General features: G+C 40.1%; 1 protein-coding gene across 1 annotated transcript in view; it reads left to right on the forward strand.

Annotated features, from left to right (window-relative positions):
- The first annotated feature begins 13,709 nt into the window (after positions 1-13,709).
- SH3GL3 (SH3 domain containing GRB2 like 3, endophilin A3) overlaps positions 13,710-16,341 on the forward strand; it is a 42,369-nt gene continuing 39,737 nt past the window's right edge. The window contains exon 1 of the mRNA XM_064722097.1: positions 13,710-13,845. Within this exon, the coding sequence (XP_064578167.1) occupies positions 13,801-13,845 (45 nt within the window). The 5' untranslated portion in view covers positions 13,710-13,800. The remainder of the gene's footprint in view (positions 13,846-16,341) is intronic.

Genomic DNA, 16,341 nt, shown 5'->3' on the forward strand with positions numbered 1-16,341 from the left:
GCTTAGCATGAAGCACAATTCTAGAAACTCCCCGGGCTGAGCTCCCTGCACAGCACCTGACTGTGCAGTCAGCAGCTGGAATTGCTGGGAGGGTGGAGATGAGACTCCTCTCCTTACTGTCTCTGTTGCATAAAACACTGAGCATCTCTAAAAATTCATCTCTAGTTTTGTGGGTGACTTTAGGTAGTTTGCATAGAGGTGATAGAGCCAATTCCTGCAAAATTTCAGCAGGCAGAATAAGTCCCCTGATGAGATTTCTGATAAGATTTAAAATATCTTTTGTAGCCTGTAGAAATGCTACTTTCACAGTTCTGTGATAGATCTAGAAACTTTTGATTTTGCTGAAATGTTTTTAATGCTGAACAGAAAAAAGCTCTAAACTGATTTACTGAAAAAAGGCTTTCTTATGCAGTACCCATCAAATTTACAAGGACTGTAACTTAACCTTTTCTTCTCAGTGTTGACATTGTATCTTGCCTTATTTTTACACAGTTCAGTGGAAGTTATGCTTGCAGCAGAATGCAAGCTCTTTCTGCATGTCAGTTTTGAAACATTTTCACTAGGCAAAGCAGTTTGAATCCCAAGAATAGGAGATATGGGCTCACTACCAGAGTAGTTTTACACAAACATTTAATTTGTTACTTTCCTGTTCTTTCTCTTTATTTTTTAAACTTCATTTATAGTGACTGTATTTGGTCTGCAGAAATGTGCAGAAGTAATCAGAATGTTTATTTTATCACCAAGTTTGTGTGACAACGTTTGCTATAAACCAATTTTTTTTAGGTTCCAAGAAAGTACAATTGATTAGATGCATATTTTCTGAATTATACAACAGATCACACCCAGCTGCACAGCTTTTCTCAGGTAAGTGAGCTATTTTATATTCCTCTTTTTCTTCCCTTCCCCAACTCCCTTAATTAATAAGGAAAACCAGACATCTATCTGCATGAGGCTTGTTTTAAAGTCAGTACATATATCCATGGAAAATAAATATCTAGTTACTAGGATTTATCCACTGGGGCCAGCTCTAATAATGAATTTGAAATAGGATTTTCTTACTACAGAAAAAAAAAAAATTCCTCAGACTCAAAGATAAATCAAAGGAAAGTGGCACCCTGGTGGACCAGACAACCCATTGGCAGCACAGTCACATGAAAGCCTCAGAGGTCACTACCTCAGTATCAGCAAAGCTATTTTAGAGCTCACTGTGGAGTTTCACATCGTGGCTAAATCAGAATACTTAATAACCTGGCACCCAAATTTCACATGTTGCCAGCCTCAGTCCTTATGTGAGCCTTGCTTTCACTGCTTTGGAAGCTTCCCCTTTGAGCTGGAAAACATGGATACACAGCCCTATGTTTTGACAACTCAAAAAAATTAATTTAGAACCAGCATTAAGAGACTTACTGTGTGGATGTACAAGTAGGTGAATTTTTTGCAAAAAGCATGCTGGGCACATCTACAGCAGATGCTCTGAAATGAGAAAGACAAAATAACTCTAATGAAATCTTAGATATGTGCTTTTCTTCCAGTCTATGATGCAACTAGAGCCATTACAGGATTTTCTTCAGAAGCCAGCATTTCTAGATCATTACCTGTTTATGAGTAAAATATCTACTTTGCATGGGGTTTTTTTGGGTTTTTTGGGATGCTTTGGTTTCTTTTGGGGGAGTAGAAATGTTGGTCAGACATTTGAACCCATTCCCACACACATTCTCTTTTCTATCCATCCATTAATTTTGATTTGGAAAGGTTGCACTGGGATTTTCTGAAATTTCTGAATTTGTGTCTCATGTCCGTGTTCTAATGTAAGAAGAGCCTCCCCATCCAATTTGTATCTCCCAGAAGCCAAAAATGCTGGAGTGATGGCCTGTCCTCACTTTGAAAGGAGGCTGTGGTGCACTGCAGGAGATGTAGTTGGACAGGAATGTTCCATCTATACAGCAGATCAGGAGCCAAGAAATGCTTGAACAGAGCTCCCACGGCTGAGCAGGGCTCTGAGCACCTCACTTAATCTGCAGTGTGACCACTCCCCACCCGTAAATTGACACACACTTCCTTGTTTCACAAAGGCTGCAGGAGGATAAAAATCTGTGAAAGTTATGAGATTCTCAGATACTGTGATAAGTCCCAGGATAAACAAATGTTGAATGCAAAACAGCAGCTTGCATGGTACATATTCAAGGGCATGTGGAATGAATTAGAAAGATGAAGAGAGGGAGCTAAAAGAATGAGGATGGGAAGAAGCAGAAGGGAGGAAGGGGGGACAGAAACACTGCAAGTGTCACTGGAAGCTATGGGAGAATTACACTGAGTCCTGCACGCTTCGGGCTCAAAGTGCAAATATTCTTGGACGTGTATATAAAGCAAACTGAGCCAACAGCTTAGTAAATGGGGGTTTTTGCAAAATTCCAGTGTTGACATTTTTGTGAAGTGACCAAATGTAACTCCCAAAGAAGGGATCTTACTGTGTGCATTTAGAGCATGAGAGGAGATATTAAACCTAGGTTTTATTTACTATCTCACAATAGTCTTTTTTGGAGGGAGAACAATATAAGCATGCTAAGAAAATTAATTTTCTGTACTATGCCCTGCCAGTGGTGTGAGGGAATAGGCAAGTCTGGATGTAGACATGTGTGGATCTATAAATAATAGGCAACAAGGCCATACACAATTCCTTAATACACAATTCCTTAGCTGCCCGTTTTTTTTTTTTTTTTTCTTGAGAACAGATTAATGGATTATTTTTCTGACAATGGAATATAAAGACTAACCGTTCATTCATTAAGAAAACAAATTCAATTTTAGAACTGCAGATTTAGCAAATATGACAGATCAGTTAGAGAAACTGCTGCTGCTTTTCAAAGAACTGAAGAGTGCGGTCAGAGGAAAAGCCATTTGGCATGGCAAGAAAGAGGTGACAAAACTCAGAGGAGAAAATGTAGGATTCATGTATAAAAGGCTTTAATACAGTGATGCCACGTAGATGGTTTTGTCTTACTACAGGAAAGTGTAGAAATCCTGCCATTGGGATGGGGAGTGTGTGTCCTTTCTGCTCCAGGATCACATCACAGGATGTGATACATTCCTGTGCACAAGGACAAAACTCCCAGCTAAGCTTCCCAAAAAGGGATTTAGGCAATGCACAGTAATTTATGCTGGCTTTCTGCACTAGAGGTCAAAATTGCCACTGGTCATGTTAATGACAAGCCTCTGCTCGACTGCAGTGAAACAGCAGTGGCTGCAGATGAGCTGGGCTGATATTGCAAAACCTCTTTCAGCAGCAAGGAATGAGACTCAGGGTTAAATGGAGGGAGCTGAAACAGATAGCTGCTCATGATTTGCTGAGGAATGTCTCAAAGTCACTCTAAGGTATCTAATGCTCATGCTATTTACACTAGGCTGGGGTGCCTTAGAAGCAGATTAATATTTTGGGGTTTTTTTCCTCTTTGCAGTGATTCACTTTCTACTAAGAACAATGGCTCATAAGAAATAACTGGCTTAGGTACTTCTGTGTTTCCACTTTGCATACACATGCATTGGAGGCATCTTCAGCCCCACAATACCCAAAATCTCCTTGATATTTATAGACTTCAGAAGCAGATTTTAAAATGCTATTTAGATGGTGTTTGAAATCCTCTCAGGCTCCTCATCTACATTTGTGTGTCTAGATTCCATTTAAAATCTGATGCTATCTATGTGACACTTGAAATAGAACTTCAAAAATGTAGTTTTTATAGTCTGATCTTTATGAAAAGTACTACATTTTTAAATTCTTCAGGCAGAACTGTTAAGATGAAAACAATCCACAACTGAACATAGTGACTTTATGTTGTATTTTGAAGATTCTCTCTGCTGGCGACCAAGCATGGTAGATTTTGTGAGGCAAGATCATAAGCCTACTGAAATTAATAAAAGCTCTGTGCTTTCAGTGAGCTTCACAGCACACCCTTCACTGAAGTACATCCAGATAAACTTACACACTGTTTACTGCATTTTATTTGAATGAAAGTGAAAAGCAATGCAAGTGTCAAGAGAAAAACAGCTAAAAATTAAATGGGTAATAGACCTGCTGAACAACTGATGAAGGAGGTGGCTAAGTACCCAGAGGGGTTTGGAAGAAAAACAGCAGCTATTATTTGAATAAACATGTTTAAAATAATGAAATGTGTCTAAGGTGCGTACAAGAAGTCCAGAAAGCCATCAAAGGGTTTTAATCATAGATAGATTTCAAAACACAATATTCTGGAATTTGTTGTCAAAATTCTTTGCTATAGAAATTAATAGATTTTCAATGGCATGACACATCTCATCACAGTTATGAAATACAAGGCATATAGTTTCCCATACCTTGTGACTTCTCTTCCCCACATCTGTTTAGCACAGTGGTTTTTAATTTTAGGATTTCACCACCACCATTCCCCCTTTCCTCCCGAAGCAGGCAGTGGGAGATCACTGCCATCTACAGATAGGAGATAGTATCACTAATGTTACAGCAAATTCTTGGAACAGTTTCATGCTGGAACATTTTTCTCTTTTTCCCTTGAGCACTTGTCTCCTCAACCCTGCCTTCCTCTTAAAAAACCCCACAGAGTCACCCAACACATGCAGTCATTTCTTTGGCACCCTGATCATAATCACCCTCATTAAAGAAAAAGCATGGTACTGTAAGAATCTTAGAAGCCCTGTAATGTTTTAAGTCAAAGTTGAAAGAAAAAAAAAAGCAGTATTCACAAATGTGCTTTCCATTACTTATTATATTTGTCAAAATTATAAATGGCTTCTTACAGATTTCTCAGAAGGCAGCTGAGAGAAATAGCAAACTCTGGACATTTGTGTAGATGGATTGACTAGATGGGTACCTACTTTCCACGTTCCACTGCCTGGGTCATGGTTTCAAGGTGACACATCAGGAAAGACAAGCAAGAATGGCACTGTAGGAACAGCAGAGATACAGCTTAATCTCAATTTATTCTCTTTTATTTTCTTCCTCCAAAGAAGGGATTAAGAAAGTTGATAAAGCTTCCTGTTATTTTTATTTATTGTAGAAGAACCACACATCTGCAGCCTATCAAAGCTCATTACAATTAATATAACTTTAAAAAGGAAAAAGAATAAAATTAATAACTTTCATCCTGTATCTTCTGTATTTAGATAGAAAGTTTTTAATGGTAACAAAAATGTCTTTCAAACATGTCAGATGTCCATTATTAAGACAGAACATTCACTATTTTTTAACCTCTTTCAATAGGTGCTGAATTCTTGAAATTACTGCCCATCTGACAGCATTAAAAAAATAATAGAATCGCAGATTTGGCAAATTGAAAGCAGTCCAGTGTCCCCATTAAGGGTAAGTGATTTGGCAGCTTCCATTTCCATTTCTGCCATGTTATACTTGACACAGTCAAGAAATTGATGGGCAGAATCAAAAAGAACCTATTTCCTTCTGAAATATCTAAGTGGTATTGGGCTCAGTGAAATTCTTTTTACCTATGAACTTGGGAATTTAAGTCTGCAAGAGAAATCACAGCTGTAATATTTAGGTTAAAAAAAAAAAGCAGACGCTAAATGCAGTAATCTGTAATTGCAGGGGCTTTCATTTGCTGTCTGCCCATACAGTCTCCTTCATGCACTGGAGAAATGGTTCTTATTTGTTTTCCAGGTGAGAGAAATTCCCTGGCTTGTTTGTCCAACTGTCTGTAGATTATCCTAGCAGCCAGAGTAGAATTCTGCTTTGATTTGGGAGTTCTTAGCAGCACAATAATATGATTGCTTCAAGGAACATATTATTGTACTAGCAACACCAAACAAGTCTATTTTTGGACAAGTTCAAAGAAAAAAAGCAACAGTTAATCTGGTCTGATCATAGGGAAGGAGAGGTCTCTGTTCTGAAAAACTTTGCCGTCATTGTTTTGCACAACGAATTTCCCCTTGATAGTCCTGTGCCCACTGAATTGCAGAAGATATGTCTGGTTTCCTTCAAAACTTCTGACAATTTGAACCCAGCTCATAAGAGCAACTTCAAAAAATACAGGCTGAAAGTTTAGGCCCCACTGAAGTCTGTGACAAAAGTCCTGTCAGCTTCAGTAAGGTCAGATTTTCATTTGTGATATTGATTCAGCTGCTACCTTTAAATATAACAGCTTAAAGGTTGTTTCTACAGAAAGTCAGTGTCAGGTGTGTTTATTATTTTAAACCACACAATTTCTTTAGAAAAGTAAATATCTGAGTACTTTTACATTTCAACGAGCAAGATAGGAAGTCTGACAGAAGGCATGCCTGTGTTTCACACATTTTTAACATATATTTAATTGAAATGGTTTTATGGAAACTACAGTATGAAAGCTGTTTTTTTCCCCCCGCTCCCTCTCAAAGGGCATTTCTATATGTAGCCAGGAGGTGGCATTCCTGGGTAACAGTTAAAGGAATTCGTATACACATTTTCTCTTTTGCATATGAGAGAGAAAAAGGTTTATTACTATAGTGGCAGTTAGTCAATTAACTGAGGCTTAAACTAATGCAATAAATTTGCTTTATATATTCTTTCTTTTATGAGAAGTGGCAAAGTTATCCAGTAGTAGACATTAATCTTCATGATGAGACAGCAGGGATCTGGCAAGTTATATCCATCTTCTTGTAAAGTATTTGATAGTAAAAGTCCTTGTCTTCAGTTACCTCGTTTTGTTCCTCCAAATAAGCCAGCTTGCAATAATTCATTGACCACAATAATACCCACTAAATACTGTTATAAGAACAGTTAGGAAATCTGAGGGGGAAAAAAATCCCGTTGAATTTTATCCAGTCAATGAATCTTAATCAGATTTTTCAAAGTCTGATCATTGCCATTTGGGATCCAGTTGGTCTATGGAGTATTGCCATATTTAACATCTGTGTCACATCATGCCTTTCCTGTTGCCTCATTGATCAACAGACAACATGTGATGTTTCCCAGATGTTCAAACACGGCAGATCCCAAAAGACCTATTAAATTACCCTGAAAGCAAAACAACATCTATGTTGTAGAAGTTTTGTTAAATTCAGGTATGCCTGAATATTCACAAACTCGCTACAAGATACTTACTGATATTCAAATTGCTTTTACAAATCAGTCCAACTCTGAAATGTCCACATTGTGTATTATATAAGGACCCTGTGTCACAGAGTTGATAAAATTTTCTGTTCTGCAATATAAAGCAAGTTAAAATAGAATTAAGCATCTACTTACACATGGAGAAGATAAACCACTGGATTTTTTACTTAATTTTACTATTTGTCTCCTCTCACTACAGGCAATCTGTGTCCTTGCAGTTTTTTACTCAGATTTATGATGATTATGTATTTTTTTCTCAGATAAAGCTGAATAAATAGTGATTTTTTTTAAAGCTTTTACTTGCATTCTCTAAGCAAGGCAAGGCAGTTGTGCTATTCTTCAGTGTGGCCTTTTTCCACTGAAAAACATCATTATAAAGATCAAGACTTACTAAGATGTTACTTAAACCTTTTTTCTGTGCCTGAATAACATTGACATGAAATTCTAGATGGGTTTTCAGACAGCAAATGTGATCCAGCTTACACCAGCATGGTACAACACTCTGCTTTGAAGCAGAATGATACCATAGTTTATGATACGGTAACTTTAACATTACTATGAATATCCTTCACACCTTTGTGAAGCGAGTGCTACTCTTCTAGCAACATTTCAACTTCGTATTTTGTGCTGGCATTTTCAGCCATGAGAGTCTCAGCATTTTCTGATGAACACAGGCAGCTGTATGCAGAAAATCAGTACCTTTATTTTGTACCTTTATTTTGTCACCTGCGAATCAGCAGCACAGAGAACTCGGGTGTGATCTGTTTAAATCAAAGCAGCATTTCTCCACATTACTACAATGACTCATCAAAAGTTTATTTTGCCTTACTCTTTAATAAGAAGAAACATGGCTACTTTAAAAAGACCACCTCAAAGAGGGGTGTTCCTTCTGTGCTTATTGATGATACCATCAACATGTGTTTTTCTCTTAAATCAAACAGGTTTTACAATAGCTAAATACAGTTTTTTCTTCCCCAGAAAAAAAAGGTTAAGAAATTTCAGCTCAGAAATGGCCACATATTTATTTTTGGTATTTTCTAATAGAAAAAAAGGGGTTTTTTTCCTGGTGGATTTGTTCCCTTGCCATACCTCCACGCAGCAGCCGCCCCTGGACCCCATTGCTCGGTTCCGCTGCCGCGCTCAGCCCGCGCTCCCTCGGCTGCCCTGGAGCAGCCCCACACAGGGCTCTGCTCTGGGGGCTGCAGGCCCTGCAGGCAGCTCTTCCACAGAGGATTGAGCAGCCAGAGCAGCTGCTCGTGGGAAGTAATGCTGCTGCACTGACTACAATGAGATTCGAAGTTTAAGTGGTGGTTTTTCCGATTTGGTCAGAAAATGGAAATATTTCCGTTTAGGGCAATAGACTTATCCAAAAGAAATCATCTTACAATGGTTTGTCAAGTAGAAAACTGCAAGTGAGGAGGAAATAAAAATGCTCTGTGTATCCTGGATTAGTAATACTCCAGTATTTTCAGGACTCCACTGTGGAGTAACTTTGGACAGTCACATCTTTATTTCAATTTAGACACATAACTAATTTTTCTTGAGCAGCCTAAGTTGTCTGAGAGCACTGAGTGCCCAGGTACATGTTAGTTATGAAACCTGTTTTGTTTTAGTGATACCAGGAACAACATAGGCATGTAAGTTACAAGATCTCCAGTTGGAGCTGTCCAGGAGTCCATCCACATGATATAATTTGCAAGATTAGAACTGCTAATTTTTAGAAACTTCAGAATGACAGAGCTGCATACACAAAAAAGGGAGATTGTTGAGTTTTTAAAATTAGAGTATCTACTTATAGTACAGACTGTACAGATATGTAACTTAAAAAAATACTCTGTCTAGATTTTGAACTCACCTGAATTGTTTATATGTCTTTTTAAAAGAAACACGTAATTAGAACCATCTTTATTATTTAATGACAGAAGGCCCAGCAAACTTTTGTTTTGTTATTGACACTTGCAGAACAACAGCTACAGACTTAGCAAAGTGAGGACAGAAGGTATGTGCAGTATCATTGGAGAAGCATGTGGAATACAAACACGGGAAGGAGACAAGAAAAGCAAAGATCTGCATAATGGTAAAGCAACACATATGGAAAGTCAGCTTGAGAAGAACAGTCACATATGCCAAAAATAATTCACTAGCTACATTTAGTTAGAAGATCTGGGGAGCAAACATAAGCATCCTAAACAACTGCAGTAGGTTAGCCAGAGTGTCTGCTGGCCCCAGGGTCACATATTCCTGCTCTAACTGCCAGCAGTGTCCCTTTGGAATGAGGAGCTTTCCAAGTGCTGGCCAGGGCTGGCTGTGGAGGGAAAACTGTCTGTTCTTTCCGTTTCTCATGATTTCTTATGAAATGTATACTGCAATGTAAAGCCCTTTCAGAAATACCTGAGCCAGTTGATCTGTGCAGAATGTGCTGATCTGCAGAATTGCTTGGTTGTGTTCTAGAAACAAAAATGTAGTGTTGGCCTACTCCTGCTCATGAACACAACTTTGTGGGACAAACTCTTTTTGTTTAATTATACATAATTATTTAATTTAACTATATAGAAAGGCTGCTAAAACAGCCACATGAGATATCCTTACTGTCCTGGGCATATATTGCAGAAGGATCTTCTTCCATTTTTGTTATTGTGGTCATTTGCTATTGGCATTGCTTTCACAGTGTCAGCTCCCAAGTTTGTTGTGTGACATCTATAAAATAAAGAAATGGATGACATTTGGGACTGATTTCACCAAGTGTTCTAGTCCTTTGGATTTCACTCTGGAACACTATGTTTTATATTACTTCATTTGTTTCAGTCAAAACTTAAGAATCAGTGTCAATTGAGTTTAGTAATCCCCTCTTTTTTTCTAGAATTGTCAAACTAGGTGAATCTGAGCCTGCTTTACTTTGAAGGCTTTCTACAAGTTTGCTCTTGAAGAGTGGGTTATTGGCTGCTGTGGGTTATTGGCCAACTGCTCTTTCAAATGGCATCATTTTCCTAGAGGATCTTTTTTTCCAAATGTTGTTTTCTAAACAATAATTTTCAAGTATGCCCTCTTCCTGTGACCAAAAGCACAGCCTATTGCCACAATTTTGATGACTAACATGAAAACTAACCAGGTAATCTGCACTGTCATTACATACAGATAATCCTTACAGACCATTAATGGATATCACACCATGTCTGAGAGTCTTGCCCGCTGTTGTTTGTAGTTGCTCCTGCCCTGGATCAGGTGAGTACCTCAAAGTCTCCTTCTAATGCCTTGTGTTGAAATGTATTGCATGATAGGCTGATGCACAGTAATTTATATTTTCCTAAGGCCTAAATATTAAAAAAAAAAAAAAAAAAGCTTTAATAATGTAGTCAGCATGGCTCAGAATCAGATACAATAGAATTTCATTGCAAACTCATCTTTCCTCCCTTTCTTGATGTTTTCTTTTATGGCAGTAACCACCAAAGACCCAGACTATATTTCAATGACAGTTTTCATTATTTTTAAGAGACATTCAAATGAATGTGAATGTAGTTGGCTTCAAATTCCAAGTAAATTCAGATACTAAGATGCCTCTAGATAATTTAAAAAATACTTCTAATTTTCATTTTACTGGAAACCTAATACTTTGTGTGGCTACTACTGCAATTTCAGCTGTTACAAGTAAGATGATTTGTTCATTGAAAACCAAACACCTATAAGATTGTTTATCATATCTTTAGATTGAGTTTCTGATGACAGTGCTTTCCCCATAGTATTAACCACACTGAAATGCAAGTGAATTATAAATTTAACCTTTTATTCAAGACTCTATCTTATTTGAATTTCACAGGACCAATTTTCAAGCACAGTTTTCCCATGTGAGCAGGCAGTGCATATTTTCTAGTCACTACCTTGATTTGAGCCCAGTTAGGAGTTCTCAGTTTGTGCAAATTCCATTGTCCATTTTAGCACACCTGATTCAGTAACATGTTGGAGCCATTATGAATTCCTCTCGTGCACTTTAATGTTTCCTGAGTAGTGGAAGTGTAATTGTTGTTTGAATAGCCAGACATCTTTTGCCCTGAAGGCCCCCTCTGTGAAGAATTTTTCACTCTGGTTTTGTAGTGCTATGCCCTAGCATATCTTCTAACAACTTTAATAGAAGTTTTTCTTTCTGTCATATCAGCATTTATCTGAACCACTCCGCAATTTTTTGGTAGTATTTATAATTTCTCTCATTTTATAGACTAAATCACTAACTTTGAATAAAATTTAAGGATTATCACTCAGCAAATTACAACCCCTTTTTTTTCCATGAGTTATAACTATGTGATTACAGAGCCTTCTAGACATTCCTTAGCCACTGTGTCTTGCTGGCTACAAGCTATAACTTTTACTTGTATTTGAACTGAATACCACTGTCTTTCCGGATGCGTCCACCAAGTCATCTGTACCTGGACAACACAAGTTGGCTCATTAATTAGGTTTTCATCTTGTCTGTATCACTGAGCAATTAGGCTATGAAGTGAAATTCCCACAGGGAATTTCCCACTTGCAAATTCTTCAGCAGAGACAACATGGCTGCTATCCTTGGGCAGGATTTTTTTGTAAAAAAAGAAGTTGTAGACATACAGCCTTACTAAAGTTCTTTATCTAATCCAATTTTACAGCTAACACCCACAGCAGCACCATAATCCATTCATTCCCCTCCACAGGGATTTATTTCAAACTCCTTCCTTTGCTCTGGTCCAGCCGTTCCTAAAGCTGAAGATTAACCAAAGCTGCCTTGTCTCCCTAATTCCACAGTACATTAAGAGCTTGCTTTAATTCCTTTTATGGAGCTCAAATATCCTAGTTTAGGCCTTATTTCCTCACCTGAGGTGTCTACAAACGTGTCTCTAATTTAAGCCATAACTAATTTGGCCCTGACAGTTAACATCTTGCTGCCAGTTTCAATTAGGGAGGAGAAACAACTGCTGAAATCAGATGTCTGTGGTGTAATCATGTTTACTTATAAGGAGGCCAAAAATGCTCTTTCCCTAGACACAGGGATAACATGGTGATGGCAGGCTTCTTTCAAACATTACCAAATCCCTGAAGGACTTCACCTAGCAGTTTGTCTTCCAGAGCAAATGTTCATTGGTGCTTTCCTCTTTGCTTTCTCTTCTGCCTCTCCTCTACAGAGAGTTCTTTGTCAAGCCAGATCCTTAACTCATTAATGTCTTTGTCTTTACACTTTGTTTCTTAGTGGTATAATAATTTTTTCTAAGTAGGAACAGTGATTCCTTTCTCCCAAATTACATTGTGTCAACCAGTATGAAAGTTCTTGTATTTTTTCTTCCTTGCTGTTCTAAAGTAACTCTAACACACTCTGAAAATGTTTTTCTCTCCCAACCCAATCAAAATGCAGTGAGCATGACAGTGAGTAACAGAGAGCCCTGCTGCAGCCAGCAAAGCTTATCTCTGAACTGCTCCCCAGGTCCCTGCATGAGTTTCAGCTGAATCATAACTCCCAAGTATCCTTACAGCCAGGATCAAGCAGCATTATCACAGAGCTTATCTTGCCCAGAATCTGAGCATCCCTTGGAATTGCTCTGCCATGAAGGCAGAACCACATCTCTAATTTATATCAGCACATTCCTGATACACAGTCATATTTCAGTATATAATCAGTAAATCCCTCATATAACAACCAACCAAACAACTAAAACATCTTTTCAGCAGAGCCCTTTCTAGTCTATCTGCTCTTCTGAGCAGGTTCCCTTTGGAACCCTGAGCAGCATCATTGCAGGTATGGAGCCACACTACCAAGTGGATTTTTTCTGGTGCACAGCATCAGCCAGGTGTGTTCAGGGCTGCTGCAAGAGCTTTCATGTTTTGAGAGCTATAATTAAATTACCACCTACAATAATGGACCTGAGATTAATGAGCTCAGACAGAGATGCTACGTTGAACCACAAGAAATGAGACAGACCCATAATGAGATATTTTCAGCCTTATTGGAAATAAGACAGATGAAACCAGGCAGCTGACTGGTCTTTTGGTGCCGGGGCTGTGCTCCCCACGGGAGAGGTGCCGTGTGGATGCACGGGTGGTGCTCCCTGCAGGAGGGATGCCCTGTGGGTGCCCTTTGGGTGCTCTCCGCAGGAGGGACGCTCTGTGGGTGCCCTGAGGATGTCCTGTGTGTGCTCCCCGCGGGAAGGATGCTCTGTGGATGCCCGGGTGGTGCTCCCCACGGCATGCCCTGTGGATGCTCCCCGCTGGAGGGATGCCCTGTGGATGCTCTGTGGATGCCCGGTGTGTGCTCCCCGCTGGAGGGATGTACTGTGGATGCCCGGTGTGTGCTCTCCGCTGGAGGGATGTACTGTGGATGCCCTGTGTGTGCTCCCCGCGGGAGGGATGCTCTGTGGATGTCCAGTGGGTGCCCTGTGGGTGCTCCCCGCCGCCGCCATCCCCTCGCATCCCCCGCCCGGCTCCCGCCGCTGTCTCCATGCGACAGCGCAGCGTGGGCGTCTCCCAGCGCTTCATTTGCATATCTCGGCGAGCAGCCAATAGACGGGCGGCGTTGACGCCACATTTGCATGTGGCCGGGCGGCGGCCAATGGGGCGGCGGCGGCCGGGCGCGCGGAGGGCGATGCTCCCGGCGGCGCGCGGGCGGCGCAGCGCGAGGCCGGGCCGGGCGCGGGGACCTGCCGGGCGCGGGCGGCCCTGGGCCCGGGCGGCCGCGGGGCAGCGGCGGCGGGACGATGTCGGTGGCGGGGCTCAAGAAGCAGTTCCACAAGGCCAGCCAGGTACGGGGGCCGCGGCGGGGCCGGCCGGGCTTTGCTGGTCACGGGCGGCTCGCCCAGCGCCCGCTCCCGCACGGGCGGCGGGTCCCCCCTCCGTGTATGGCAGCATCACCCCGGCACCCCCGGGAGTGTTTCCCCCCCGCGTCCTGCGCCTGTGGCTTTGCCTGTCAGCTCCCTGTGCTGTTCTCACTGCAGAAGGGAGCCCCTTCCATTCTTTTGCTTGGGGCTTCAGGTCTTCCCTCTAGTTAATAGCATTTGTTATTTAGTGGTGGGTTCGTGTTCGTGTTTTGAGGCCTCCGTTAAAGATACAGCGTGTATGGGAGCAGCTTTCCCCTAAAGAGTTCATTGTTTTGATCTGCCACGAATTGCTGGTTTGTTATCCTACCTGGAATGCCTTGCATTTGTCCTGTAGAGGGTATCAGATGTTTCTAGAGTTTTCCCTTGTTTTCTAGATCCTGTACTCCCTATCTTCTCTAGAGTGAATCTTCGTCTTCTTCTGACCCCTTAATCTCTTTTCTCTTTTTTTGTATGTGCTTTGTTTTAATAGTTTAGCTGGATTCTTTTAAGAGAGAAGCCCCTTTCTGCCAAGCAGGAAGCCTGAATTCCATGGCAGGATGGTGCCAGTGCCAAACCCCGCATTGATGCGGGGGCTTTAGGATGTGCCTGCAGTGGGATTCTTCCACTCAAGGTTTTTGGAAGTCTCAGCTGCTTTGCTTGCTCATTCTAAGTCAAAGAGATCTGTATTTCTCCTGGATGTCATTAATGACAATGGCAATATCGAAATTAGTGTCAGTAACCTGTTCAGTAAAATCTGACAGCTGCTCTTGTCTTGGTGGGAGTGAGGAAAAGAAAGGTTCTTTGAGTGCTTGGCTGTTGTCTTTCTAGGTCTTCCTTCAGCTATGTGGCTTGTCAGCAGCCCAAGTGCAGAATCTGCACTTTGTTTGGATACAGAGATGCTGAATATTTGTATCTAATGTTTCAGTAGTGTGCTCTCTTTCATGGAATGTACTGATCCTGAAAAATCTTGTGAATTGGTATCTTTTAGTTAACTTTCACTGTTCCTTTGAGAAAATGCTGAATCTGTAGAGTAAACAAATCCAAGGATAATTTAATAAAGAATTTGGCTTGTTGTGCATCTGATATGCTGGGAAGTGATGCAGCCTTTACTGTAGTGAGTTTGTAACTCAGGAAGCAAATGATACGTAACTGAGGAAGTTTGAGAGGTAACCACAGCAAGAGCCCTCTTGTCTAGCAACTAGTAACAGTGCAGGTTACTTAATCCTGCTCAGATGTCAGGTAAACAAGCAAACAAAAGGATGGGTGGGATCTGATAAAGGTAGGAATAATGGCAGAAAGGAGCTCTAGAATATATTGGATTTGACTGCATTTATTGGAAAGTTGCAGTATGACTTCCAATATTCCATACAGTAAGGAACTGCAATGCATAATTCATAAGAATATTCTCCTTGTCAAGGTGGGTCAAAGGTAAAATTTCAACTTACTTTCAAATGCAAGAAATTCTAAATCAGTTGATTGAAAAAGTCTGTCATTATTAGGAAATTAAAGTTCAAGGATAAGATACTGGTTGGTTTTTTGTTTGTTGTTTTTTTTTTTTTTGTACATAAGGTAACAGAAGACCCTTCTTAAAAGCTCACTCTGTAAGAATTCAGATAAGATGTTGGGGAAAATAACAGAAGAACTAGCATATATATGTAGTGGATCAAACCAGCCATGTCTAAACAATGAAACTGCTTATCTCAGGCACACAGAGGCTCAGTCATGCCCAGATGTATAAAGTTGTTGAACTAATAAAAATAAGGTGGGACATGAAAAATGGCAATATTTGGATTCCATCTTTTAGAAGAATTCTTTTACAAAATGCTAAAGCAAGAAAATGCAGAACATGAGAGGTATTTCTCTACAGAAGATTTGTTAAATTTCCAAGTGCTGTGGGATCACTTAAGGAGACAGAGACCTTTGTGTACTGAGTGGATGAAAGATGCCAGTGGTAACTGTTAACAGCAGAGACAGGCATTGCTTGGGGAAAGAATGAAATTAATTCCTTTAGTGTTCCCAAAGGAGAATGGGGGCAGATGACAAAAACTGGCAAATGTCCCAGAGGACATTGAGGAGTACTGGAGGGACTGAGACTACTGTCAGGACATGTGATTAAGGAATAAGAATAATATTTGAAAGCTAACAGAACCTAAGGACAAAAAATCTGAAGTCTGAAGCAAGTGTATTAAGACAGTCTATATTTAGCAGTTCATTCAGAAATATGGATAAATATAAAAAATGGTACATAAATACTATTTCCATGCTAAAGTAGACTTCTGTTCAATGGAAATAAATTGCAATTTTAAAGGAAATATAGAGTAGTATAGATAATAGTTATAAAAAGATTAGGTAAAATAAATGGAGTTATTCTAAACTCTGCTTGAACCACTGAACTTTTTTGCAAAAAACTGCATTTCAGTTCTGTGCTTGTAAGAAGCCTTT

The sequence above is a fragment of the Zonotrichia leucophrys genome, chromosome 10, assembly GCF_028769735.1.
Source record: "Zonotrichia leucophrys gambelii isolate GWCS_2022_RI chromosome 10, RI_Zleu_2.0, whole genome shotgun sequence".
Classification (NCBI taxonomy): Eukaryota; Metazoa; Chordata; class Aves; order Passeriformes; family Passerellidae; genus Zonotrichia; species Zonotrichia leucophrys.